The sequence below is a fragment of the Zalophus californianus genome, chromosome 1 (genome assembly GCF_009762305.2).
Source record: "Zalophus californianus isolate mZalCal1 chromosome 1, mZalCal1.pri.v2, whole genome shotgun sequence".
Taxonomy (NCBI): domain Eukaryota; kingdom Metazoa; phylum Chordata; class Mammalia; order Carnivora; family Otariidae; genus Zalophus; species Zalophus californianus.
Genome location: NC_045595.1, coordinates 16,304,784 through 16,330,276, shown reverse-complemented (window position 1 = coordinate 16,330,276; position 25,493 = coordinate 16,304,784). Strand labels below are relative to the sequence as shown.

The 25,493-nt window shown below is 59.9% G+C and overlaps 1 protein-coding gene across 5 annotated transcripts in view; it reads left to right on the top strand.

The window, feature by feature from the left end:
- ALS2CL (ALS2 C-terminal like) overlaps positions 1-24,624 on the top strand; it is a 30,033-nt gene extending 5,409 nt beyond the window's left edge. Inside the window, exons 5-27 of one of the 5 annotated variants that reach the window (XR_003518295.2) lie at positions 352-517; positions 1,027-1,158; positions 1,775-1,894; positions 3,404-3,462; positions 3,604-3,670; positions 4,125-4,321; positions 5,352-5,417; positions 5,837-5,935; positions 6,039-6,200; positions 6,825-6,936; positions 8,323-8,400; positions 8,882-9,012; positions 10,219-10,392; positions 10,588-10,684; positions 10,875-11,032; positions 11,582-11,650; positions 12,519-12,692; positions 13,912-13,954; positions 14,751-14,812; positions 14,921-15,070; positions 15,385-15,481; positions 15,873-18,080; positions 21,007-24,624. Coding sequence is in view for 2 of the 5 variants with exons in the window: in XM_027585494.1 (XP_027441295.1) it covers positions 352-517; positions 1,027-1,158; positions 1,775-1,894; positions 3,404-3,462; positions 3,604-3,670; positions 4,125-4,321; positions 5,352-5,417; positions 5,837-5,935; positions 6,039-6,200; positions 6,825-6,936; positions 8,323-8,400; positions 8,882-9,012; positions 10,219-10,392; positions 10,588-10,684; positions 10,875-11,032; positions 11,582-11,650; positions 12,519-12,692; positions 13,912-13,954; positions 14,751-14,812; positions 14,921-15,070; positions 15,385-15,481; positions 15,873-15,953 (2,494 nt within the window). In the remaining 3 variants the exon portion in view is untranslated. Of the gene's footprint in view, positions 1-351; positions 518-1,026; positions 1,159-1,774; positions 1,895-3,403; positions 3,463-3,603; positions 3,671-4,124; positions 4,322-5,351; positions 5,418-5,836; positions 5,936-6,038; positions 6,201-6,824; positions 6,937-8,322; positions 8,401-8,881; positions 9,013-10,218; positions 10,393-10,587; positions 10,685-10,874; positions 11,033-11,581; positions 11,651-12,518; positions 12,693-13,911; positions 13,963-14,750; positions 14,813-14,920; positions 15,071-15,384; positions 15,482-15,872; positions 18,470-21,006 lie in introns of those variants that run through there. The other 4 variants (XR_003518296.2, XR_003518298.1, XM_027585495.1 and 1 more) reach the window with 4 other exon arrangements.
- The last annotated feature ends 869 nt before the right edge of the window (positions 24,625-25,493 follow it).

The following is a 25,493-nucleotide window of genomic DNA, read 5'->3' as shown; positions in this document are numbered from 1 at the left end:
TCACAGCCCATGACTCATCCTGAGCGCTCCTGGGTCTAACAATTCCACACTGCTCCGCACCGGAAGAGAGGGAGGGAAGGCTGTGGGGGCCGTGAGCACAAACCAGATATCCACTGGCCAAGCTTGACCCCGGGAAGGGGAAGGGGGGGCCGTCCTGTTCAGGGTGGGTGGTTATTGCCATTGACTCTCCAATAGGGTGGCTGTATTTCTCTGCTAGGAGAGCAGTTTGGGGTCTGGGACTGCTCCTGGGATCTGGGGGCTTAGCTGGGGCGTGGAGGGTGGGGTGGATGGCGGTGGGTTCGGGAATGGAGGAGGGGAGTGAAGGCGGTGTGTGGCCCTCCCTCCGCCCAGGGAGTTCTGGCGGGGCCAGCGGAAGGCCCTGTGGCAGCTCCTGCCCGGCGTGAGCCCCGAGGCCTCAGTGGGCACGGTGCTGGCCCAGGCCCTCCACCAGCCACTGGCCCATCACGTGCAGCAGTATGTGCTCCTCCTGCTGAGCTTCGGGGACACTGCTGCGGAGGTAAGTAGCAGGGACGTCGGGGGGCCGGCGGCCACTCACTGGGCCTGTGGCTTGCAGGGAAGCCGAAGGAGGAGAGAAATAGGGCCCCGGCTCCGGGGACTCCGCTTACTCAGGGACCCCGGTTTGAGAAGGACCTGGTCGCACTTTGGGGACAGGGCCGTGTTCTGTGGGGGGGGGGGGGGTCGACAGGGCCTGTCCTTGCCCTGGCCTGTCTGAGGTACGTGGCTGTGCCTTAGTGGGGCCGGCGGAGACCCAGGAGCAGATGAAGAGTCGTGTTACTGGGTGTGAGGACACGTGGCCCAGGCCCAGCGGCCCTCTGGAAGCACCCTCCCCCTGGCCTTTGGCTGAAGGAAGGGCCGGCAGGGAGAAAGGGACAAACTTCAGTTTCGATCCAGACCTTCGGAGCAGCTCGGGCCCGGCCAGGGCTGGGGCAAGCATCACAGGTTGGGGGGGAGGTTCTGACAAGCTCTCCGCCCCCCCCCCCCACCAGCTGCCCTGTGTCCCCACAGCCTCACCGCACTCGGGAGCTGGTGGTGCACGCAGCCACCCTCTTTGTGAACCTGCAGTCCTTCCTGAGGCAGGCACTGGACCAGGCCCTGGCCACGCAGGCTCTCTGGCACTCCCTGAGCAGCCGGCTGAGAGTGAGTTGGAGGCCTGCCGGGCGGGGAGGGAAGGGGCCTGCCGGACTCTCCGTGCGTCCGCTTCCCCGTCTGGAAGTGGGAGCAGTGGCCGAAGCAGGTGGCTGGGAGGGCCGTCTGCCCAGCCCCCCTCAGACACTCGTGGAGCACCTTCCCGGCCATGCCGTGAACTGGCTCTGGGGAAGAGCGGTCAGAATTGACCCTCTGTCCTGGGATGCCACCAAACGATCACATCCTCACATCACTGCCTCGCTGGGGGAGAAAGCCCCCTGTGCCCTGGGAGGGTGTGACAGGCCTGGGGCGCAGTGTAGATAATCAGGTGAACAGGCAAGGGGACAAGACTCGCCAGCGAGAGGTGGGGACTGCAGAGCCCCAGTGAGTGTTGTCGGGGGCTCTGGGCAGGGGGCCGGTGGGCATCAAAGCAAAGCTTCAAGACAAGTTGAGCTGCCCCTCCAGACCTTGGACCCCAGTGTCCATCGCTGAGCTGGGGGCCTCCAGGAGACGCTCAGACTGGGGGGGGGGGGGGGGGGGGGGCGGAGCTGGTGCTCCCGGCAGAGGCGCGGGTACAGCCACCAGGCCGGGGGTGCCTGAGCCCATGCCTCCCTGCTCTGCTCCCCAGGATGGGCTCTGCACCCCTGAGCGCCGACTCCTGCAGGACAGCCAGGATGTGCCTGTGACGGTCACCCCACTGCGGGCGGAGCGCGTGCTGCTCTTTGACGATGCCCTTGTCCTGCTGCAGGTCGGGGTGGGGCTGACCAGAGGTCGTGGGGCTGCAGTGGGGGCCTGGGGTCTGGCTGAGAAGGCAGTGGGAGGGGGACAGCTGGGAGCAAGAACTCAGGGCTTGTGGGGAGGGGACAGGGCTTGAGAGGCAGGCAGCGCCAGGGTGGCGGCAGCAGGTGGACTCATCCCTGCAGGAGGAGTGCACGGTGGGGCAAGGCCGCTCCAGGTGCGTCCCAGCCCCAGCCCCGGCCAGCCGGCATCCCTGCTAAACATACCTCGGTTTCTTCATCTGGAAAATGGGATGCTTGGGAGTGAGTTTGTCCTTCTGCGGATGCCGGGCAACTCTTCAGTTGTCTTCCTCACATAGGAGAGGAGCCGCAGATGGGAGGTCCTGGGTGGCCGTGGGCGGCTGAGGAGGGCCGGAGGGACAGGGTACACACGAGGCTTCTAGGGAGGAGCACCACTTGGAAGCAGTACCTGGGCTCTGGACATCAGCGAAGTTAGCGGGGAGCCAGGCCGGGGGTTTGGGATTGTTCCCTGGTCCGTAACCCCGACTGTGCCTCGGTCCCCCCGGACCCAGACTGCCCCTGTGGTAGCTGCAGCACTGTCCTCTCTGTCCACTCAGAATGTCAGTCTGGGACTCCCCTGCAGACAGGGAGGCTGAGGCCTGGCAGGGAGGCTACTTGCCCAAACCCCCGTGTCTCCTGAAACCTGGCTTTGGGGTTCTGATTCAGTTTGAGTTCCCCTCCACTCCCGACTTCACGTTCTGCACACCAGGTACACTGATGAGATGCTGTCGCTTAAATGCGCTGCACCCTTTCCTGCCTCTGGGCCTTTGCATGTCCTGTGCCAGGCCCACCCTTGTCCTTGCCTGTATCTGCCACCCTCCTCCTGCCCTTCGGGCCTGGGCCTGGCACCCCCTCCTCCTCCTGGGGCAGCGAGGCAGTGACTGGCCTGCCCAGGCCAGGCAGGAGGTCGCTCCACAAAATCTTCTAGAGGAAGGGGCATTCATCAGCTCTCAGAGCAGGGACGGCCTTCCAGGTAGAAGGAGCAGCGTGAGCAAGGGGTCAGATTGAGGGGGGTTGGGGGCAGGCTTGAGAAGGTGTGAGTGTGGCAGGGCCGTGGCGCCTTGGTGTGGCGGGCACCAGGAGTGGGGACCTGTGAGCCGGGAGTGGTCTGCGTGGCCTCAGGGGTCCGGCTCAGCAGCGAGGTTTCCATCCCCCAGGCGGTAGGAGCCTAAGGTTTCCAGCGGGGGCCGATGGTGTTCGGCTGCAGCCATGATGGAGCAGGATGTGGGGGGCGGGGGAGGCTGCTCCCGGGTTCCCGGCCAGCCCTCAGATGGGAAGGGGGAAAGATGGGCCGTCCTGGAGACGGGGAGCAGGCTCAGTGCTGGGCATGTTGGGCTGAGCGGCCAGGGGACACCCAGTGGTGTGGCAGCAGGTTGGTGCCTGGAGCAAGCCTGGGCCAGAGCAGTAGGGGAGCGTCTGGGCTGGGCCCTAGGTGACCCCGGTGCCCCATCTTCTTCCAGGGTCACAGTGTCCACACCTTTGATCTGAAGCTGGTGTGGGTGGATCCTGGGCAGGACAGGTGAGCAGCCCCCTCCAAAGGCACCCCGGGCCTTCTCTCCCTCTGCCCTCATGAAATTGCCCGCCCCCCAGGGCTGGGTGGGGCCTCCCGAAAACCCTCCTGGACAGAGCTGGGGCCTACTCGTCACCTCCCTCTGTCTAGGTGCACGTTTCACCTCCTCACACCTGAGGAAGAGCTCTCCTTTTGCTCCAAGGCCCCCCAGGACCGGGTGAGTGTGGGCGAGCTGGGAATTGGGTGTTGGGGTGAGAGGAGGGCCGGGGGAGGGCACAGGTATACCACCCTGGAGGCTCCATGGGAGTGGCCAGGCCTCTGGGGTCACGGTCAGAGAGCGAGGCGCAGTGGCCAGCCTGGGGTGAGGCATCAGAATGCCACAGAGCACAGGGCGTTTTTCCCTATGAAACCAGGGTCGGGGCCTGTGTGGGTCCCGGTGGTTCTGTCTGGCCCCTCTGGGCAGGCCCTGAACCTGCACAGGGATCTCAGGATGCAGGTGGCCCCTCTGGATGCAGGGCCCTAGGGAGCAGCATGGGGCAGTTGGAGGCTCTGCCAAGTGCCAGAACAGGGCTGGGGCGGTGGAGGGACTGTCTGGAGCTACCCCACAAGGCTTCCCAGAGGGGCCACTGGTATAGCAGTGACCTCTCCTGTGTCTCCTCTGTCCGCACCAGATGGTCTGGCAGTGGAAAGTGACTCAGGCTGTGTGCCAGGCCCTGCGTGGGAAGAAGGACTTCCCTGTGCTGGGGGCGGACCTGGAGCCTTCTGAGCCCCCCACCTGCCGCTGCGTGGCATACACCTTCCGCGCCGAGGGCCGGCTCTGCCAGGCCACCTACGAGGGCGAGTGGTGTCGGGGCAGGCCCCATGGCAGGCGAGTGACTGGGGTTCCGGGCCCAGCAAGGCGGGGCTCCTCCTGGGGATCTGAGGGGCAGACAGGACCTAATCACCTCCGGGCACCAACCAAAGGCCGTTCCTTCCCGCATCAGTCGGTCAACTCTGTCTCCCAGTCTGTCTTAAGCCCCGTCGGACAGGACCTGGCCCATTGTAGGTCTGTGCCGTGTAGAGCCTTGATGATGGTCATGAGCCCAGAGCACGTGGGAGAGACTTCAGGTCTGCAGTTGCTGTTCTTGGGAGGACAGAAGGATAATTCTCATGTCCACGCAGCACTAGCTGGTAGTGGAAATGGTTCGCAGACCTCCTATCTCCGCCAGTCTTTACAAGAACACTCTGGGGGCGTGTTCTCGCCCATTCTGTAGGTGCAGAAATTGAGGCCAGAGACTGGCATGACTTGCCCAAGGCCTCAGGGCAGGTTCTGGGTCTGCGTGACCCCGCAAGCAGGGGGGCTTTGGAAGAACATGTGACTCCTCCCCCCACCCCACCCCATGCTATACAGCTGGGAAGGCCAAGGCCCAGAAAGCAGAAGGGCCTTGCCGAGGTGATGCTCACAAGCACGTTAGTTTCCGAGACCTTGGCTACTTCCAGAAAGGGCTTGAGGAAAAAATGAACAAGAAAACCCCAGAAAAAAACGATGCCGCGTCCGAAGAGGGGAGAAGGATGCTAGAAACCACTGACTAGCACTTGACTTAAGCTTGAAGTTTAGCTCGGAGCTTCCTGTGTGTCAAGGGAAAAAGGGAACCTGGATGTTTCCAGAGCTCTCCCCGTGGAGTGTGGGGAGTGTGCTGGAGGCTGCTGGGGCGGTTGTGCCTGGAGTCCATCGAGAAGGGCTGAGAGCCCCTGTGGGTCAGAGAAGAGGGCTGGCTGGGGGCAGCGAGTCCAGTCCAAGGGGAAAGTAGGCCTCTGAGAGAGTCCACCGTGGAGGTCAGCCGGGGGGGGCCTGTGTGTGTTGAAGGATGGGTCTGGCGGGCCTGATATGTGGACCGTGGATCTTGACTGTCTTCCAGGGGCACCCTGAAGTGGCCCGATGGCCGGAATCACGTGGGGAACTTTTGCCAGGGCCTGGAGCACGGGTAAGGCTGGGGCTGCTGTGGGAGCGGGTGGTGGGCAGGCGAGTGGCTTTCGCCCCTGCCACCGTCACCAGCCTGGCCCCATCCTCGGTTCCCAAACCTTAAGCAGGAACTTGAGGCCATTTGGTCCAGCTCCCCTTAGTGCACAAAACGGAAAGCCCAGAGGAGGGGGCGGGCCGTGGACGGAGTGGTCAGGGCCCCAAGGTGCTCCCACGGTGCATGAGGGGCAGGGCGGGGATGGCGTCCTGAGAGTGGCCCTTGGGAAGAGAAGACGCCTGAGCACCTGGGAGATTGTCCCCATTGTCTGAGAGGGCCCCTCAGAGGCAGGGACACCGGGGTGGCATGGAGGGGTGTCGTGGGGTGTCTTGGGTCAAGGCGATGGCCCGGGTGCTGACTGTCCTCCCCCACACGCACACCGGCAGCTTCGGCATCCGCCTGGTGCCTCAGGGCCCCGAGGACAGATTTGACTGTTACAAGTGCCACTGGCGGGAAGGCAGCATGTGTGGCTACGGCATCTGTGAGTAAGTGCCCGGCGGCCCGGTGGCAGGGCGGGCGTGTGGGGTGGCCACGTCCCCCGGGCTTCACCTCGGGGGGGCCGGGCCAGCTGTCGGTGGCCCTCTGCAGGTACGGCACTGATGAGGTGTACAAGGGCTACTTCCGGGCGGGCCTGCGGCACGGATTTGGGGTCCTCGCGAGCGCCCCACGGGCCCTGCAGCCCTGCAAGTACACGGGCCACTGGGAGAGGGGCCAGCGGAGCGGATACGGTGTCGAGGAGGACGGTGCCAGGTGAGCGCAGGCTCAGGGCTCGAGCCCCATCACAGACCAGGGTGCCTCAGGGCGCGGGGCCCGTCGTCAGTGGGTCCAGTCCATCTGTCCTCCCAGAGTCCCCCCGAAGCCCCTCACTTCCTGTCTGCAGGCTTGGTTGAGGCTGAGGTTCAGAATGAGGGGGCCCTGAGCCCCCTGACCGAGGAGCCTCCCCACTCCACTCTGGCCCCTCCTTGCTCTGTCCGGGAGGAGTTTCTGACCCCCCCCCAGGGCTCTCAGCCTGGCATTCGAGACTTCACCCCTGCCGTGCCGCCCCTGCACCCCTCCAGCCTTCTAGACCACTGGGTGCCCCCTTGTACCCGTTGTGTCGGTTGTAGGCTCCTACCTCCATGGCTTTGCACTCCATCTGCCCTTCCTGCCACCTCCCCCAGGAAGCCTGCCAGGATACGCTTCTGCAGGCAGGCTCCCTCCCTCCTCCACCCTCTCTTCCTCTTGGAGGTCCTCACCTCTCTCTCCCGCGTGTGAGTTGAGTGGGTTCAGGTGATATCATTGCCCCTTACCTGCTCTCCACCCACCCCAACCGTGCCAGCAAAGCACACAGAAGTGCCCGGGAATGATTCTGATCCCGCTCTGGCTCCTCTCCAGGGGCGAGCGCTATATTGGCATGTGGCAGGCCGACCAGCGCCATGGCCCAGGGGTCATGGTCACCCAGGCCGGTGTCTGCTACCAGGGGACCTTCCAGGCGGACAAGATGGTGGTGAGTGGGGTGACCCCTGTGTGTCCTGAGCTACCCTCTCCCTGTCCTGGGGCTGAATTCTGGAGGGCCCCCCTCCCCCCGCCGCCCTGCTCTCAGGGCCCCGATGCTGAGCAGAGGCTGGGCAGGAAGTGGATGGGGCAGGAAGCTGGGTTCCTAGGTGGTAGAGGGAGCCAGAACCTCAGCAGGAATGCCGTTCTGCCAGCCACCGACCCTGGCCTTGGCCCTCCCCCCCTCAGTTTCCCCATCAGCAACTCAGGTTCACTACTTACTGACTGTAAACATTCAGGGAAATTAGCAAGAACGAAGTGCATGGTAACGACGATGCCTGCAGCCTCTGCGATGGACATTTATAGACCCCTGACTGGAGGCCTGGCTCTGGGCTCAGCCTCCTGGCACGATCTCAGGGCATCCTCCCAGTAACCCTGCGGATCATGTCACTGTCCCCAGTGTATGAATGACATACTGAGGCTCAGAGAGGTCAGAGGACCTGCCTGGTGTCACATTCTATTGAGTGGCAGGGCTGAGACTCACCCCAGGTCCCCTGAGCCTAGGCACACCAGCACCTGCCTCCTGCCTCACCCACACCCAGCCAGATGCTTCGGCGCATAGTAGGACTCTGGCCTGGGGACTATGATTGTTATTACGGCTTGTACATTGGCTTATGCTCCACTTTGTTCTGAAAAGGACTGAAGGAGGAAGAAAAGAGCAGACACAGAATAAATTCAAGTAGGACACAAATTCTATCCCATTGGGCCCTGAGCTTCCTGGCAGCCAGTGTAACAAGGGGGCGTGGTCAGCTCTGCTGTCACCAAGGATCAGTGACAGGGAAGGGGGGATGGCTGAAGAGAAGCTCAGCACTTCTTCTTTTTTTTTTTTTTTTAAGATTTTATTTATTTGACAGAGAGGGAGACACAGCGAGAGAGGGAACACAAGCAGGGGGAGCGGGAGAGGGAGAAGCAGGCTTCCCGCGGAGCAGGGAGCCCGATGCGGGGCTCGATCCCAGGACCCCAGGATCATGACCTGAGCCGAAGGCAGTCGCCTAACCACCTGAGCCACCCAGGCGCTCCAAGCTCAGCACCTCTTGAGCCATAGGTGGGGAAGGAAGGGCCCCCCAGGAGGCTTCCTGAGAGAGGCTGCTGGAGAGAAGGAGCCAGGTCCCAGGATGTGCTTCAGGGTAACCCAGGGATGAGGTACATGGGGCTGGTGCTCAGTGCTCAGCAGGCCAAGGGCTGGCATCCCACCTCGGCACAGTGCTGGGAGGTGTGACAGGGCTCAGGACTGTTCTGCCCTGGGTTGGTGCCTACCTCCTGTCTTCCTGCCGTCCCCTCCCCCCCCCCCCCAGTCTCCTGGCCCTTCCCCTGCTTCTACTCTGGCTTCCTTCCCTAGGGCCCCGGGATCCTCCTCTCTGAAGACGACTCCTTGTATGAGGGCACCTTCACCAGGGACCTGACCCTTGTGGGGAAGGTGAGGCCCACCGAGACCCACTCCACTCCCGCCGAGGCCTCGGGTGGAGCCTATAACCTCCCGGCTTGGACCCAGGACTGAGGGTGTGGGCAGTGGGTGGGGAAGGTAGGGGAGGGCCTCTCCCAGGGCTAGCATACCTCACGCCTTTCCTAGGCCCCTTCCTACTTCTGGGCTTAACCGCCCCCCTCCCCCTGCCAATTCCCTCAGCAGTGGTTCTCTTGCTCTGACCTGAGAGTCCCTTCCCCTTCCCCTCCCAGTCTCCCACCTCTGAGTTGAGCCCCTGGGCCGTTGGCACAGCTCTGGGTCGGGGGCTCCTGCAGGTGGGGAGGATGATGAGCCCCTCGAATGGATGGTGGGAAGGCAACCTGTTAGTCCCTAGCCTCTGTGACCCAGGATGGACAGGCACGAGGCCTGTCCTGATTGGGGGAAGGGCGGCTGGACAGACAGACAGGCGTCCCTGCTTCCCTTCCCTGGTTTGCAGGGCAAGGTCACCTTCCCCAATGGCTTCACCCTGGAGGGCTCTTTTGGCAGCGGGGCAGGGAAAGGACTGCATACCCAGGGTGTGCTGGACACAGCTGCCTTCCCACCAGATCCAAGCAGCACCCGTAAGAGGTGAGAGCCTGGCTGGCCGCCTGGCCTGTGCATTCTGGAGTGAGTGGGTGAGTGTGTGTGTGTGTGTGTGTGTGTGGTTTCCACCCCAGGGATGCAGGCCTCATCAGGGGAGCTTTTCTGTATTTCCTCTTAGCTCTTTGGAGAGTTCAGAGAGCTCAGGTCACACGCCCTCAAGTCAGGGACTCTTAGGATCAAGGGCCACGGCATAACTTCACACACCAAAAAACCAGAGAAAAATATTATGCGGAGGCTTTGCTTAGACCCTGCTTTTTTTTTCTGGGAAGGGTGCACGACAGTTTGTAAAAACAACACAAATAAACAAGAATAAAATGGAGAATAAAAGTCTGAGTTGAACTTAAAGGAAAGGAAGGGACCAATAAGTCCTATGATGGTTATGACCGAGCATGAACCTGGCTCTGAGTTCCCTGGCAGCCAGGGTGAAGAAGGAAACTTGCAAAGTGGACTCATTGTCACTATCACGGGGTCTTTGAGAAGGGGATTGACTTCTTCCCCATGGGGACGGTGTTCTTCCTTGGAAAACTGTAGTTCAAGTGGTGACTTTTACCATGTCTGTTGAGGTGCGGGTGGTAGTTCTACTGGTCCCAGGCGGCATTTCAGTTGGGGGAAGGGAGTAGAGTTGATTACTAGAGCCTTCATGCTTGCATGCTTCTCCCTGACAGCAGGAGCTGCGAGTAGACAGCAAACCCCAGAGGTGTGGCCAAGCCTGGGTGGGGTGCAGGTGTAGGAAAATCTGTGAACGTGGCGTGGGAGGTTGGGGCTCCCTTAGGCACACACGTGGCCAGACCCCCAGGCCTGCTGGCCACGACTGGATCAAGCTCAGGAAGGAGCCAGGTGCGGTGGGAGGATCCTGGACTCTGGGCCCTGTTCTCTCTTAGGCCAGGAACCTGCTGTCTGGACTTGGCCTCTAGCTCTCCAGATCTTTCTGTCTCCTTTCCAGGGCTCTGTGTGTCCCTTTCTTCTCCACTGTGGAATAGATTCTCTCTCTCCTTCTCTCTGCCTCTCCTTTCTTCTGGAGCCTTGGAGGTCAGCGCCCCCCAGTCCAGCCACCCTTCCTGGGCCCTGACTCGGGGCCAGGAGGGACGTCCCCTTCTCTCCAAGGGCCTGGACTGGGCCCTGCCCACCACAGCCGCATCCCTACCTCCCACCACTACACCCCCGCCCCCCCCCCCCCCGCCTCTATCGCAGGCAGCTAGGTGTGGGCATCTTCCCCGTGGAGAGCCACTGGCAGGGTGTCTATGGCCCCTTCCGGGACTTCGTTAGTGCTGGCTGCCCTGGGGACGAGCAGGAGGCCCTGCTGGGCTTCCACGTGCAGAACTCGAGGGAGCTGCGCAAGTCCCAGGAGTACCTGTGCTGCGAGAGGTAGGTGCAGACACGTACACACGTGTGTGTGTGTGTGTGTGTGCGCGCGCGTGTGCACGGGGGCACCCGTGGGGGCATCCAGAGGGCCAGGGCGGGGGTTCGTGGGGCTCCGAGTGGGCTGGGGAGGAAGGCTTCCTGGAGGGGGTGGGCCGGGGCCCAGGCGTGGGTGAGAGACGCGTGTGCCTGGTCCTCCAGGACCCAGCCCGAGCCCTGTGCGGACAGAATGGAAGGCATCCTAGATGAGCTACTGCTGCACCGGGAGCCCAGGGCCCTGCGGGAGTGCCTCAGGAAGGTGAGGGCCCTAGGGTAGGCAGTGTGCACGGAGGGGGGCCTTCTCACTGCCCCCGGTGCTGACCCCTTCTGCTCAGAGGGCCTCAGTGCTCCCATCTGTGAAATGGGAGCAGCCTTGGGAGCCTCGCTGGGGCGTGCTGTGCTCCACCTCCTGGCCCCGAACTCCTCTCTGTTGCCTTTGCACCTGCCAGGCTCTGAGCAACTCGCTGCACCCCCTGGGAAAGCTACTCCGGACCCTGATGCTGACCTTCCAGGCCACGTACGCAGGCATCGGGGCCAACAAGCACCTGCAGGCACTGGCCCAGGAAGAGGTGAAGCAGCACGCCCGGGAACTCTGGGCTGCCTACAGGTGAGTGGGGTGGCACATGCAGCACGCAGCAGCCCTGTCTATGACAGCAGGCAGGTAGGGCTCTGTCCTTTCCCGATGTCAGGTGCTCTGCCTAGCGCCCTGGGTGGGAATGGTGCCTCCAGGCTGAGAAAGAACCAGAGAGTGGGTCAGTCAATGTCCCGCTGGTGAGCAAAGGGGTTCGAAGGTAGGAGATTATAGCAAGGATTGCCTGTAGCCAGAGTCCAAGCCTTGACCAGGCCCTGGGCTGACCCCTGACCCCAGGGGAGCTCTCAGCCTCCGCTGGCTGGGCCTGACTCTGGATTCAGACCCCATCTCCAGTCCTGGCCGAGCCGAGACCCCATCTAACGTTACAAATGAGGGCCCCAGATGCTGCAGTTCTAGTACTCTCGGGCTGAGGTCCTGTGCTCCCAGCTTCCTAACTACAGAGGTCTGGGAGGCTGGGCTCCTCACGCTCCATGGCTCTGGAGGGTGGAGCCTGCCGCCCTGGTCTTCGGTGACTTGGGTTCTCGGGGAAGTGGCAACTACGCAGTCTGTCTTACCGGTTTGCAGGGGTCTGCTGCAGGTGGCCTTACAGCGCAAGGGCCAAGCTCCAGAAGAGGACGAGGATACGGAGACAAGGTGACCGCTCCCGTGGGGTCTGCAGGGTCCCCCCCCGGGAGGCAGCCAGGCTCAGGACCACCTTCACTCCTGGAGCCTCCCTTGGGGGATAGGGGTACTTCCGGGGAAGTGTTGGGGGCTCATGCTACTGACCAAGCCTTGTTTGTTGACCATTTGAAGATCAGAATGACCCATGACCTCTTCCTTGGGTCACCTGGGCAGGGGCGCCGCCACAAGGTGCATCTTCGTTGTAAAGGTGCCATCCCGGTCTCCTCTCTCAGGTGTGCAGAGGGTGAGCCTCTCTCAGGACCTGGCAGGGGCTGAGCCTGAGGCCACACAGAGCGGGAGTTAAAGTGCATCCTTAAATCTGTCTCCTTCCGTCCCCCAAGACCAAACCTTACAGTTTGCCTTCAGATTTCAGGCCCAGAGATCGTGATCAGGGAGGCCTGTCTCCACATTGCAGGAGACGTGGGAGATAGGGTTAGATGTTAGGTAGAACTTTCCCCCTGGAGTCCTAGGAAGCCCAGGAAACGAGGAGGCAGCACTGGACCAGCCTGTCATGGCGGCTGAGTGCTTTGCCGCAAGTCCCTTGTCTGTCTGGGGCCCTGGTTTTGCTTTCAATCACATGGGGATCCAGTCCTGCCCCAGCGGCCATAGTGGTTCTCAGCGTCTAACAAGAGGATCAGGGGGCCACGGATTTCAACCGAGGGAGTGAATGACTGAGAACAGGCTTTGGAAGCGTTTTCTAGAGGATGGAGGAGGCAGGGACGCTTTTTGCTGTGGGACAAGGAGCTCTATGGGCTCTTTGAGGGGCAGCCCAAGCAGGGATCCCTCCCCCTGGGCCCCTACCCTGCTCGCCCCCCAACCTGTCCTGGCTGCTGTCACTCAGGGACCTGCAGGTGCATGGCCTGGTGCTGCCCCTCATGCTGCCCAGCTTCTACTCGGAGCTCTTCACTCTCTACCTCCTGCTTCACGAGACGGAGGACAGTCTCTACAGCCAGGGCATTGCCAACCTGAGCCTCTTCCCTGACACCAAGCTGCTCGAGTTCCTGGACGTGCAGAAGTAAGCCTTCCCTCCTTGCCGTGTTTGCCAGGGCCCGTGTGCACAGAGGGTACACACGGAGTTCAGTGGTCGTTAGTAGAAAAGGGGATGGTGTTCATTGGCTCACGAACGCACAGAGTTCTAGGATTATGCTGGTGTTGCTAGCTTCAGGCCTGGTTGGATCTAGGTACTTAACTGCGTGGTAAGGGAAGCAACTTCTTCTCTTTCTCTCTTGATGTATCTCTGGCTCCCATTTATGGTGCCAAACACGGTACCAGCCACTCAAAGTTTATACTCTACCAGCTCCATCCCCCACTGTGCTCCAGGTTGCTGGTGTCCCCTTTCTAACAGCTCTGGCTGAAGTCCCTCACTGGCTTGGCTTGGGTGGTGAGCCTGCCCCTAGATGTTGGCTGTGGCCCACATTGGCCAGTCTACCTCAGCATCTACTACTGGGGCTGGGGAGAGGTGTCCTGCTCCCAGCAACTGGACTGAGAGTGGGGGAGGGGAAGTCCTCAAGGGGAAACTGAGGACTGTTCTGGGAGCAGGTCCCTTTTACCCTCAGTTGCTAAAACATCCTTTCTCCTCAGTGCCCCTTCTGATCCACTGATGCTCCACGTCACCACCTGCCCGATGGAGGGCATGGGTGCTCTCTCCGCCCCACACCCGGTCTCCCTTGCCACACAGCCATCATGCTTCCCGCCCCCCGCTCTGAAACCCTGTTTCCCCTTCCATTGTGAATGTCTCCTGCAACTGACTAGTCACCAGCCCAGAGACCTGGGTGCCAACAGCTTCCCAAGTGTCCCCTCCTCCCCATCCCCTCCTGCTGCCTCTGTGCTGCCTCCTCCATGCTGGCCTCCCTGCTCCATTGTCTCCCCAGGTCCCTGCCCTGTGCCGCATTGCATGGCACCCACATCCTTCCCCGTTCACCAGCCTGCCCCAGCTCACCAAGCCTCCAGAACAGTCTCTTCCGCTGTCATTCTCTGGCCCAACCCCCGGGACTTTGCTCACAGGGTCCCTTGGCCTGCAGCGCTGCCCCTCACCCCTATCCAAGTTTTGGGGCACTGCCTTCTCCAGGACTCTTCCCAGCCTCCCCTTGCCCTGTGGACCATCGTGGACCCTGAGGCCATCTCCTAAGCTCAGCCCTGCTGGGGGACACGGTGTACAGGGAATTTGCCCTCTGACCTCAGACCCTGCCCCCTCTTCCTGGTAAAGGTTCTGTGTCACACTTGTTTCATTTCAGGCACCTGTGGCCCCTCAAGGACCTCACGCTGACAACCAATCAGGTGAGAAGGTGGGTCCGTTACCTGCCCCAGCTAGGGGGAGACCTGAGCCTTGAGCGGGGCCCCCAGAGTCTGTTCAGCCTTCTGAGCAGCCCTCCGCCTCCCTGCTACAGAGGGGCCCGGGCAGCACTGGCCAACAGGTGCGGGGGGAGACACTGGCTTTCTGGGTTGTTCTGATCTCCCGTGTGGGTGAGGGGGCCGTTGCTGGCCCACCGTGAGCAGGTGCAGGTGCAGACCCAGGCTCCACCCCTCTTCTTGGCTATGCAGCTGCGGGCGGGAGCCTCAATTTCCCCCCTGGATGAGAGTAGTCACTGCTGCGGTGTTGGTGCCCCCTCATGGGAGTGTTGGGAGGGGGCGGTGGGCCGCTCCACACAAGGTGGTGGCTCTCAAGGTGTACGTGCTGGGCCAGCAGCACCTGGGAAGCCTTTAGAAAAGCAGATTCTTGGCCCCCGCCCCCCACCCCAGACATAATGAGTCAAACTCAGAGAGCAGACCTGGACTCTGTTTCAACAAGTCCTTGGGTTGGAGTGCCGCTGACGTGGGCACCCACCCCCTGTGGTACCCAGTGGCCGTTGGGATCGTTATCTTCCTGCCCAACCTCCCGGAGACCATTATCCCACTTTACAGTTGAGTAAACTGAGGCTCATGGTGGAGCTGTGACTTGCCCTGGGTCACTCTGGGCGGGGCTGTCCTGGAGCCAGTGATGGGGAATGGTGGGTGGCAAGAGCTCTGGCCCTGGGAGCGAGGGGGTAACAGGGCTGGGGGGACCGTGGCCTCATCCATCTGCCCCCCCACGCAGAGGCTCTCCCTGGTCAGGGACAAGTGCTTCCTGTCAGCCACTGAGTGTCTGCAGAAGATCATGTGAGTCCACGCCCTGGGCAGGGTGGTTGGCGGGGGGCAGGAGTGTGGGGGCCCCTGGTTGGGGCTGAACCCGAGGGCCTTGATCTGGAGCCCGCCGCCCTGCTGCAGCACCACGGTGGACCCCAGGGAGAAGCTGGAGGTGCTGGAGAGGACATACGGGGAAATTGAGGCCACCGTATCACGTGTGCTGGGCCGGGAGCACAAGCTGCCCATGGACGACCTGCTGCCGCTGCTCATCTACGTGGTGTCACGTGCCCGGTGAGCCCCAGCCGGGCCGGGGGTTGTGGGGTGGGCTGTGGGAGGACCCCACCTCCCATCCTGCCCTGACCCCCAGCCCAGACCCGCTCGGAGGTCTTTGAACATTGGGGTTTATGGACACAGCTTTTCTTGGTACGGAGCGGGGTTCTGAGGCCAGAGAAGCCCCACCTAGGGTCCCGTGGGGGCCAGGAGCAGAGCAGGGACCACAGCCCAGGTGTCCAGCCACCCAGGCCAGGGCTCCTTCCCCGGCTCCTTGGTGCCTGTCTCCGATGGGCCCCCTTCTCCCTCTCACTGTGGGGATGGGCGTTCACCAGAATCCAGCACCTGGGAGCTGAGATCCACCTGATCCGCGACATGATGGACCCCATCCACGCAGGAGGCCTATGTGACTTCCTGCTCACGGCCCTGGAGGTGAGCGATAGAGGTGGTGGATGGAGGCAAAAACACCCTGGCCAGTGGTGCAGATGCCTTCCCTGCCCTGGACCCCAAATTCACTGCTTGTATGTGCTCCTGTGGGCGGAGCCCCACAGAGTCCCTGGCCCTGCCCTTGCTAAAGGGGCTGGAGAAGGGCCCCCTACTTCACCCCAGCCCGGGGGTCCCTGGGGCCCCCACATGTTCCAGGCTGCATCCCTGGGCATAACAGGAGAGGGGAGGCCCCCCCTTCCTTGCAGACTATAGCTGAGGCTGAGTTGGAGGTGGGTCGGGGTGGTCCCAGGCTGGGGAGACGGGTGCCCCCCGGATATTGGTGTGTCTTTGCATGGGGCCGGGGGGCTGCCCCTCAGCCTCGCCTCTTTCCCGCCAGTCCTGTTACGAGCACATCCAGAAGGAAGACATGAGGTTGCACCGCTTTCCTGGCCGCTGGGACTCCAGGGAGCCCTGGTAGCTCGGCTGCCCGGGGCCCGCTGCAGAGTGGAGAGGGGCTGCCACGGATTTCCCCGGGGAGCAAGCATGGCCCGGCCTGGCCCTCGCCGCCCGCAGAGCAGACGACAGGCTGGGGCCGTGGAGGTGGCTCTCGGAGGAGATGAGCAGTTAGTGTCTCCCAGGGAGACGAGGCTGCCGAGGCTGCCACCCTGAGCGCTGCCCACTGTGACCCTGGAGCTGGGGGCTTCCCCTCCCCCCTCCCCCCCTCCCCCCCCGCCACTCGGTCAGTCTCGGACCATCTCCTTGACCTGCCTTGGCTCACGGGCTTTTTGCTTCCTGACCCTGCCCGGGCCTCAGCGTTGCTGTCTGTATCCCAGTGGCCTAGATGGTCCGTGATGGACCTTCCACCCATCTTGCTGGATTCTGGAGTCCTTCTGTAAGTCTGCCATTAGTCGGCTAGGGTGAAATCCTCACATCATCGCCGGTGGTGTTCCCTGTTTCTCCACTCTCGGTCAGAGGCTCTAAGTGGCTAGTGACCGCTCTGTGTGTTGGAACTATTGTCCACAAGCGGCCTCTTGGGGACCTGCCTCTCTTCCCCCCTCCAGGGCTGAGCTGGCCTCTCAGGGAGGCAAGGCTGAGCAGACTCCAGGGCCACCTGACCTGCTGGATGGCCTTGGGCCAGGCCCTTCCCCTTGGTGGTATGCGATCGAGCAGGGGCTTGGAGGTCTCTGCCGGCCCATGTAGCTGTGGGGTACATGTCGGCACCGGAACAAGCTGCGGGGCGGGGTGGGGACACTCGCCTCGTTTGCCACAGCTCCTGCGGGCCCCAAGTGCCTGCAAACCACAGGCCTGCAGCCCACGGGCCTGGGCACAGGAGGACAGCAGGGGCACGGGGCCGTGCAGGGCTGGCGGGAGGCCAGGGGGAGCTCAGGTGCCTTTGGGTGGGGAGGACTTTTGTGTCCATGGTGGTTCTAGTGTGGGACCGAAAGACACAGGAGCAAGGCCTGGGGTGGCTTCATCCCTGCCTGGCCTCAGTCTCTCCTCCCCGCATCGAGGGGCTTGGACCAGGTGACCTGGAGGGGCTCCCCCTGTCCTAATGGGAGATGTGTGACAGTAGGCAGGGTGACCATGTTTTGAAGGGCCCAGGGGCGAAGCATGGGGAGCGGGTGGATTTATGCAGGGATGTGGCCCCAGAGGGTAAGCTGGGCCCCGGCACCATGGCCATCCTGCCACCATGCCTGGGGTTGTAAGCGAGTCAGGTCACCATTCTTGGCTGTGCTTTCCATAACCGAAGCACTGGCCTCGAGGCCTGTGAGGGAGGGGCTGAGGGAGGCTCTGAGAAAGCCCAGTCTCACCTGAGCCCAAGGCTGAATCCCCACCGGGAGCCTCAGGGTGGGGGGCTGCTGGTGGCCGGGGGGGCACCCACAGACCCTCAGATGACATAGGGCCGTGGGGCAGGGGTGAAGCTTTCTGGGGCTGGTTGCACCAAACATGGCAGTGTGAATGAAGTCTTGGGCTCTGGTTTTGCCCGAAACCCCCGTGGTGTCCCCCAGGAAGGTCCCTGGAAGGGGGCGGGACTGATGAAGAGTGGGGGTACCCAGATGTCATGGGCGTTCATGCCTCCCCAGGGCTCTGACGGCCCACCGGTACTTCAGTCCTCTTCAGTGGTCATCAGCGAGTTCTTGTCCCTTGACAAGTGCAGATGGACTTGTCTTAAGGTGGCCCTGAGTTGGCGCGACGCTCTAGCCCCACTCCTTCGGGATCTGTGAGCTCTCCCTGGAGTTCACATTCACCAGGATGCCCCCACCCACCGTCGCTGGGCCTTGTCCACCACCAGCTGAGCTGGAGCCTCAGGACAGGGTCTCGGGAGACCCCGAGGGCAGCTGGGTCTGTTAGCAGAACCTGACAGCAAAACCAGAGACAGTGAGGACATTGACACGGAGGTCAGCGTTCATCTGCAGAAGCGACACCTGGAACCATGCTGCCACCTGCCGCGTGGGTGCCTCAGGGAGGCCGATGGAGATGGGTCACCTGTAGGGACCCCAGCAATGACCTCTCCCACCTGCTGCAAGAGCCCCTTGGCTGCAGTGAGAATATGCTAGCATCTACGTGGGAGGTCAGGCTGGCCACGGGGGACTCCAGCACCTTGGTGAGCTGGCCAGCGTCAAAAGCGGCCCGGTGGGGCCTGGCTTGGGTCCCATCTGCCCTCTGTCCCCATCTGGTCCCCATCTTGTTTTCTGAGATGAGGATTCTCCTTTCAACAATGATGGTGACAAAGCGGTAAAATTCATTATAACTGAACCTCATGATCACCTGGGCCAGAGAGGCGAGAGGCCGGGGGTGGAGGGTTCCTCTTCATCGACAGCCGCAGGCGGTTTTCTGACCGACAGCAAAGGGCCACACCAGCCCTGTCCTCGGGGGCCTGGATTTGGGGCTGAGAAAGAGACACAGATTAAATGGCCTCTGTGTGAGCAGATGTACCCGAGTCACATAGCCCAACCACCCCCTTCCCACTGCAGCCCGGGCCCTGTCTGCAGCCTCTCATGCAACCTCAGTCCCTGCTTCCCCCTGCGCCCCCTACTTCTGCCCCCACCCCTCCTCGTTCTGTGCCCTAGATGTGCCCTCCTCCAGCCCACTGGGTCCCAGGCTGCTCCATCATCACAGGCCTAGCTCCCATGAAGCCCTTGTGTCCCAAGGAAGGAGCCTCCCAGCTCCTCTCTGGGGCCCGTTCCCTGTCCCCGTCATGTTCCTGGGGCATGAGAGGTGGGTGCTTGCCCCCTGGCCCTGTCCTCCAGGTACAGTGCTCACTGTCTTTCCCTGGGCTGGCACCGATGACGGTGGGCACTGAGACCGGAAACAGGTTGACTCAGGAAAGGTCAGATGGGGAAGGGCCGCAGGCTCTAGAGCAGGTCTGCGTTCAAGCCTGGCCAGGGCAGTGTCTGTGAATACAGAAGCCCTTGAGGTGTAACCAGCACAGGCAGGGGCCCACCATGGAACAGAGGCCTGGCCAGGCTCAGGCCAGGCGCAGACAGGAGGTTGATGCCAAAGCCCCAGAGAAAGGGAAGAAAGGACAGACGCCCTCTCTGTCCCCGGGGCTCAGGTTGACCTCACCTGGCAGCAATGTGGCTGGTCCAGCAGGTGTCTCCACGCACTAATCTGTTGCAGGGTTGAGTTCCCACTGCAGGAAATGCCAAGGGGTGGCCAGGTTATAGCTGTTGGATGGTTGTGTTTGGTGGAGATGGTGTCCTCCTGAAGGGGAGCAGGGCACAGAGGGCCCCCATAAAGTCCCCTGTAGGGACTGTCTCCCTCACTCAGTCAGCGAGCCTCACGCTCTTGGATGCCAGCCCTCTTCCCTGTATGGGGTACCGTCTGGACCATGGAACAGGTGAGGAGGGCTGGCTCTCCTCCCAGAAAGGTGCCAATGGAAGAAGAGGAAGCCGGAGAAGCCAAGTCTATGGCTACTCCAGAGTGGGAGCTGGGGGGCGACTAGAGGGCCCCAAGTTCTGACCAGGCCTCTATTCAGATCACCCCTGGGGGTGCTAGGAGCCAGGGCACAGCCCAAACAAATCCCTTGGCCACTGCAGCCTGGGAGAAGGCGGCGGCGGGGGGCGGGCGGGGGGGCAGAGGGCAGCGAGAGGGCTCAGGGCTGCTGGAGAAGCTCCAGCTATGCTGTGAGTAAATGCTCCCTGAGCGGGGTTCCCGAGGGAGAGCCACCTGGCCTCATTTGGCAGCTCCCCCAGAGGGAGGCTGGGCACCGGGGAAGAGGTAAGTTCAGGGTCCGGGTCAAGGTCAATGTTAGGGATTAAGGTTAAGGGCAGAAGCAGGGTCAGTGTCGAATTAGGGTTAGGGGTTAGGATTGGAGTGAGGGCAAGGGTTCAGAAGGAGTGAGGGTCAACGTTGGAGTGAGGGTTAAAGTCGGGTTCTGGTCAGTTCAGGGTCCTGGTCCAGGTTGGGACTTTACTGGTTGGCCTTGTCCAGGGTTGTGCAGACATGAGCTCTGGCTTTCGTTACTCTTGTTGTGGGCAGGAGCCAGGGGTGGGGGCCGGGCAGCCAGGGCCTCGGTCTCCCCAGGATTGTGGCCCAGTCCTTCCCCTCCCTGGGTCCTGTTTGCTGTCCGTAAGAACAGTCGCTGTGCAAGACCACTGTTCTGCCATCCAGGGAAGGAGGGGAAAAGCAGGCAAGAGGTACAGCTGGCACCCTGGGACCCTGGTGCTGTGGCGGTCCCCCTGTCTCGACCCCTTCCAGGTGTGGAGCTGGGTGCGCGTGGAGGGAAGGGCTTGGTTTTACTGCAGAATGGGGCTCAAACAACTAAGTACATCATTCATGACTCACCTGAGGCTGGGGGCTACGTCCTGGCCCCCTCCACATCCTGTTGCGATTTGAAACACTCATTCATTCCACGAGGCAGGGCAGGGGGAGAGTGTGGCAGGGACTCCAAACCCATGGGAGTAAGACCTGCTGGCCCCCTGTGTTGGGAAGGGTCCGGTGTCTGGGGACGCCTTGGGTGAAGGCTGCTGGTGGCTGGGGACAGATGAGTCCTGCCCTGGCTTTGCCCTGAGACAGTGACACCTTCCCTTGCTCTGCTGGCAGGACAGACGGGCTGCTGACCCCACAGGGGGGCGGCCTGGAGCTGGGGCGGCTGTTTCCAGTGCATGGGGGGCTCTGTGTCTGTGTGGGAAAGGGGTGAGGACCTTCGAGAAGGGGCTAGCAGTCCTGCTACCTCCTATGCAGTCTTTGAACTGTCACTCTCAGGTCCGCCTTCAGAGGCAAGTGCTCTCCCCCTGCCCCCCCTTAACTGTTGCGGTCCTTGTGAGAAGTGCGGGGAAGGGGGAGACCCACCTAAAAGGAGTGACCTCAGTCTCAGGGAGCCACTGCGTCATACAAAGGGCTGCTGGTCATGCGGCCACACCAGGCTCAGTTTCAGAAACCAAAAGAACGTGAGAGAAACCAGGTACAGACCATCAGTTGGTACACCCTCTGTAAATGGTGCAGACCAGCAGTTGCAGGTTGCCTCTGGACTGTCCCAGACCCCAGCACAGGACCCTATTAATCACTAATTCATGCATTTCATTCAGGTTTGGCCAAGGGTCCGTACCAGGCTGCAGGCATCCCCAGGGATAAGCAGAGGTGACAACAGATGAGTGGAGAGGAGCTGTGTACTCACCCAGTGAACCTTGCCAATGCCTCCGAGGAAAGGTGACCTCGGTGACCAGGGGGCTGTTTGCGTCCCCTGGGTCCCATCCTGCATGGGGTCCTGCTCACTGCTGGAGAAAGAGTCCAGAAGACACTCGCCGTCTGTGTGCTCGGGGCAGGATGGGAGGGCTGTGTCTTGGCAGATGGCACCGTGGGATTGGACCTTGAGGAATGAAGTTGCCGGATGGAGGGATGGCCTGCCCAGCAAGACAGAAAGGCAGGGACAAGGGCTGGGAAGTGGAGAAGGGCCTGGCTTCCCCAGAATGTGGAGGATTGGGAAAAAGTCAAGGAGAGGTCAGGTAAACCCAAAGCGAGAAAGGCTTGCAAAACCAGTGGGGGACTTTCCCCACATTTCCCGATTTTCAGCCTCCCACGATGTCGTTCTCTGTTCCGGTGATGGTTGTCAAACACCCACCAGTTTTCTCCCTCTTGCCATCAAGACATGGAGGCAACAGCCCCTCCCCTTCAACCTTGGCCTTTGACAATGCAATGGCATGGCCGGGCCACTGGCCTTCTGAGGCTGGGTTCCAAAAGCTCCCATGCCCTCTGCGTGTTCTCCTGGACACTTGTGCTGGGAGCATTTCACCACTGCGTGAGAAGTCGGCCACCCCGAGCAGCCATGTGGGGAGACCACGTGGGGGCACCAGATTGAGAGAGAGAGAGAGAGAGAGAGAGATGGATGCCTGGCAGACCCAGCTCATGTGGGATCCAGTTACTTGGGTCTCCCTGCCCAGACCCTGAGCATGTGAACGAGAACACTTTTGGGGTGACTGCAGCCTTGGCCACCGTCTGACTGGAACCTTAGGAGATGCCCCCCTACCCCAAACAACAGCTGCCTAGCCAAGCCAGTCAAGCCCAGATTCGGGAGCAAACCACATAACTGCTCGTGTTTCAAGCCACTGTTTGGGGGTGTCTTTTGGATGCAGTAGCAGATACATAGAACCATCCTTTCTCCATTATCTACTACCCACCTTTCATTACAAACACTTAAATGCTTCCTTTTTAAAACCGGAATTTATTACGATGGGAAGCGTCATATCCCCATTGTATGTGGAAGTCCATCGTTGATGGCAATAAATGGAAGACAATTGTAGACAGCAACACAGGAAACAGAACTACGTGATCAGTTTCTGCGTAGGGACAGCCCCCGGCGTGGGGCTGAGTCTGGCTGGTGGCTTCCCAGCACTCACAGAACCCGTTCCCGAGCCCCCTTCTAAGCCTTGCCACCCGCTGAGATGCACCCCTTTTGGGTTCCTGCCCCATGGGGCCCATCTTCCAAGCCTCTTAAGGTTCACTATTTTTAGCCTCTTTCCCTTCTTCCTCCAGCCCTAGGGAGAGGGGCTGCTTTCTGAAATTCTTTGAGAATTCTTGCTTTGCCTTTTCAGTTCTTCAGTTGCTGGGTGTGGTAAGCAGCATCATTGTTGCCCCAAAATAGCCATGACCTAATCCCCAGAGCCTGTGAATTAGTCACCTTACTGGCCAAAGGGACTCTGTAGATGTGATTAAGGATCTTGCAATAAGCAGATTATCCTGGATTACCTGGGTGGCCCCAATCTAATCACAAGTGTCCTTGAAAGTGGAAGACAGCAGAACATCAGAGGACGGAACACCTAGAAGCTGCAAGAGGCGAAGAAATGGATTCTGCCCTAGAGAGCTTCCAGGAAGGAGCACCGCCCAATGAGAGCTATGTCAGATTTCTAACCTCCAGAACTGAAAGATAATGAATTTATGTTTTTAGCCACTAAATTTGTGATAATTTGCTATAGCAGCAATAGAAAGCACACAATATAACAGGCGGTCATCCTCCCCGGCCCTGAGGACACACACTCCCGTTCCCTCAAGTCCCGCCTGCTCCCTGTCACTCCAGATGGTGGGCAGACCCCCCCCCCCCCCGTCCCGCCTTCTTCTGGCTTCTCTGTTAAGCCAAAGTTAAAACAGTGGACAACCTAACCACCTGTACCACCTATCAGAACATGGGCTAGAAAACCGATTCAGAAGTGGAGGGTAAAATGAAGTCCTCATGCATGTAAATAAATAATAGATTTGGTGTTGGTGAACAGAATATCCAAGATAGCCCTAAAGTTTCAGGAATTAATGACTGAGGCTGTGCTCCTGATGTACTAGACAATATAGAAAAAAGCCTCTGTTGATTGAGAAAAGAACTATAAATTTAGCTTTGAACCACTATCTCTATAAAAAAAAGTGATTTATTTTCATGCATCTGTTACTCATCTATTTGAAAGCTGGGAAGTAAATCTCTGCAGTGTTTATTGACTCTAGGATCTTCTACTTTTCAGGGTGTTCTTATCAGGCCTGGGAGGAATAATAATGTAGCGCCTGGGGGCAAAGAGGCAGCCTCGTAGCTTGGCACTGACGGCCAAGATAGAAAGGATCTCCATGGCCATGTTGACCTTCCCCTTGGTGCTGTGATCGACAGGGAGGGAGGTGACCCAGGCACTGCAGGAGACCAGCATGCTTGAACTTGGCTTCATGAAGCCCCAGTGATGCTCCCCAGGGCCAAGGATCCCAGGTATCCTTGGACATAGGAGAAGGCAGTGACAGAGCCCTCACTGCATCCAGTGATGATGTGTGTAGATGCAGAGTGTGTGTTCATTTCAATGAAAGGAGGAAGAGGTCCCAACCAGATTCTACAGATAGTGACTTGGATCAAGGCACAGATGGGAATGACAGTTAGGTGCTCCTGATAACAATCCTGCTTCATCCTCCTCCTTGGCACAGTTGTCTTGAAAGCGAAAAACCGGTGATGATTTTAGCCAAAACAGGGGAAGTCGCCACAGCGAACACAAATGCAAACGTCATTTGTTGAAGTCGGTAGGTGCCTTTGTTGGGAGGAGGGCCAATGAAGAAGAAGGAAGAGGGGAAGCACAGGAAAAAGGAGGTGAGCAGGATATAGCTGAGAGTTGGCTGTTGGCCTTGACAAAGGGAATGTCTTGGTGCTTCACAGAGATCCCGAGGACCACAGCCAGGGGACCGAGAAGCATACATTTGTGCAGGCTGGACCCATCCCAGTGGGTCTTGATAAGTCAGGAAGGTCGGTTTCTTTGGGAGAGAGTGATCTTGATTTGGGTTTGAGTACTAATGATATGGTATGAAATTTGTCCCTGATTTTCGTTGAAGTGATCAGTGGTACCACCTCGCCTCTGGAAGATACTCAGGGCAGCCTCAGCTCACGGCCTGGCTGGTCTGGATGATGGATTCTCCCCAGACTTCCTCCTTGCATGCTAAGGGGGAGGCTGCAGTTGCTACAGCATTCTGCCAAACCCGGATTCTTCCCTTGGGCCAAGAGGAGCAGTCAATACAGAAACTAAAGGAGAAAGCTTTCTAAGTAGAAATCTCTGACCATTTGATGGGATTTGTTCCACTGGTTGGATCTAGGACCCTGGAGAACGGGGCTGTGGTCAATACTGCAGATTGGCTTCTTCCTGTGGCTTGAAGTCCTGCTCATAGTTGGCGTAGTTGTTGTATTAATCAAACTAAATGAATTTGGCTAGCGTGTCAGTCAGATGAATCCGGTCAAGAATGAATTCTTCTAAATCCTGTGTAAGAGTCTTTCCAGAAAACTATACCATCTTTCTCCTTTGTTTTACTTTCCTCAGTTTTTTTTTTTTAAAGATTTTATTTATTTATTTGACAGAGAGACAGCAAGAGAGGGAACACAAGCAGGGGGAGTGGGGGAGGGAGAAACAGGCTTCCCGCCGAGCAGGGAGCCCGATGTGGGACTCGATCCCAGGATCCTGGGATCATGACCTGAGCCAAAGGCAGACATGTAACGACTGAGCCACCCAGGTGCCCTGACTTTCCTCAGTTTTGTCGTCTGCCTTCTTCGTATCCTTCCCTCTTCTTGTCTCGAGTTCTGTCTACGTGGACTCAGGAGCTGTCCTGCAAGATAGCCTTCTGGGGCTTGTAGGATCTGAATGGGGCCGCTATTGTGACCACGGGCATGGACCACCCATCACTAAAGCCTCTCAAGGTATAAGTGTATAGTTACGTTTATTATTAACTACAGGCAGAGGAGCTTCAGAGCACAGGTGGAAAGGTTGTGGTAAGTTTCCAGAAGCACCATACCCTTGTAACGCCCTTCACTTTGGAGGCCAAAAGGAAACACTGGGACAATTATGAAATCCTGAAAACTTCCTGGTCAGGAAGTGGTCTTGTAAAAGGGGGAGGCATCCGAAGCTTAGCAACTGACATCAGCCTGTTTTATGTTGACTGACTTAGACCAGCTGAGCTAGCTGTCTGCTAAAAGGGAGAGGAAGTAAGCCTTGAGTGACATCAGCCCTGCTTTGAATGGGGTGTTATTTAAGACTTTGTCATCAAGCAGTGTGCTTGTGCTATAGGCAAACGCTCC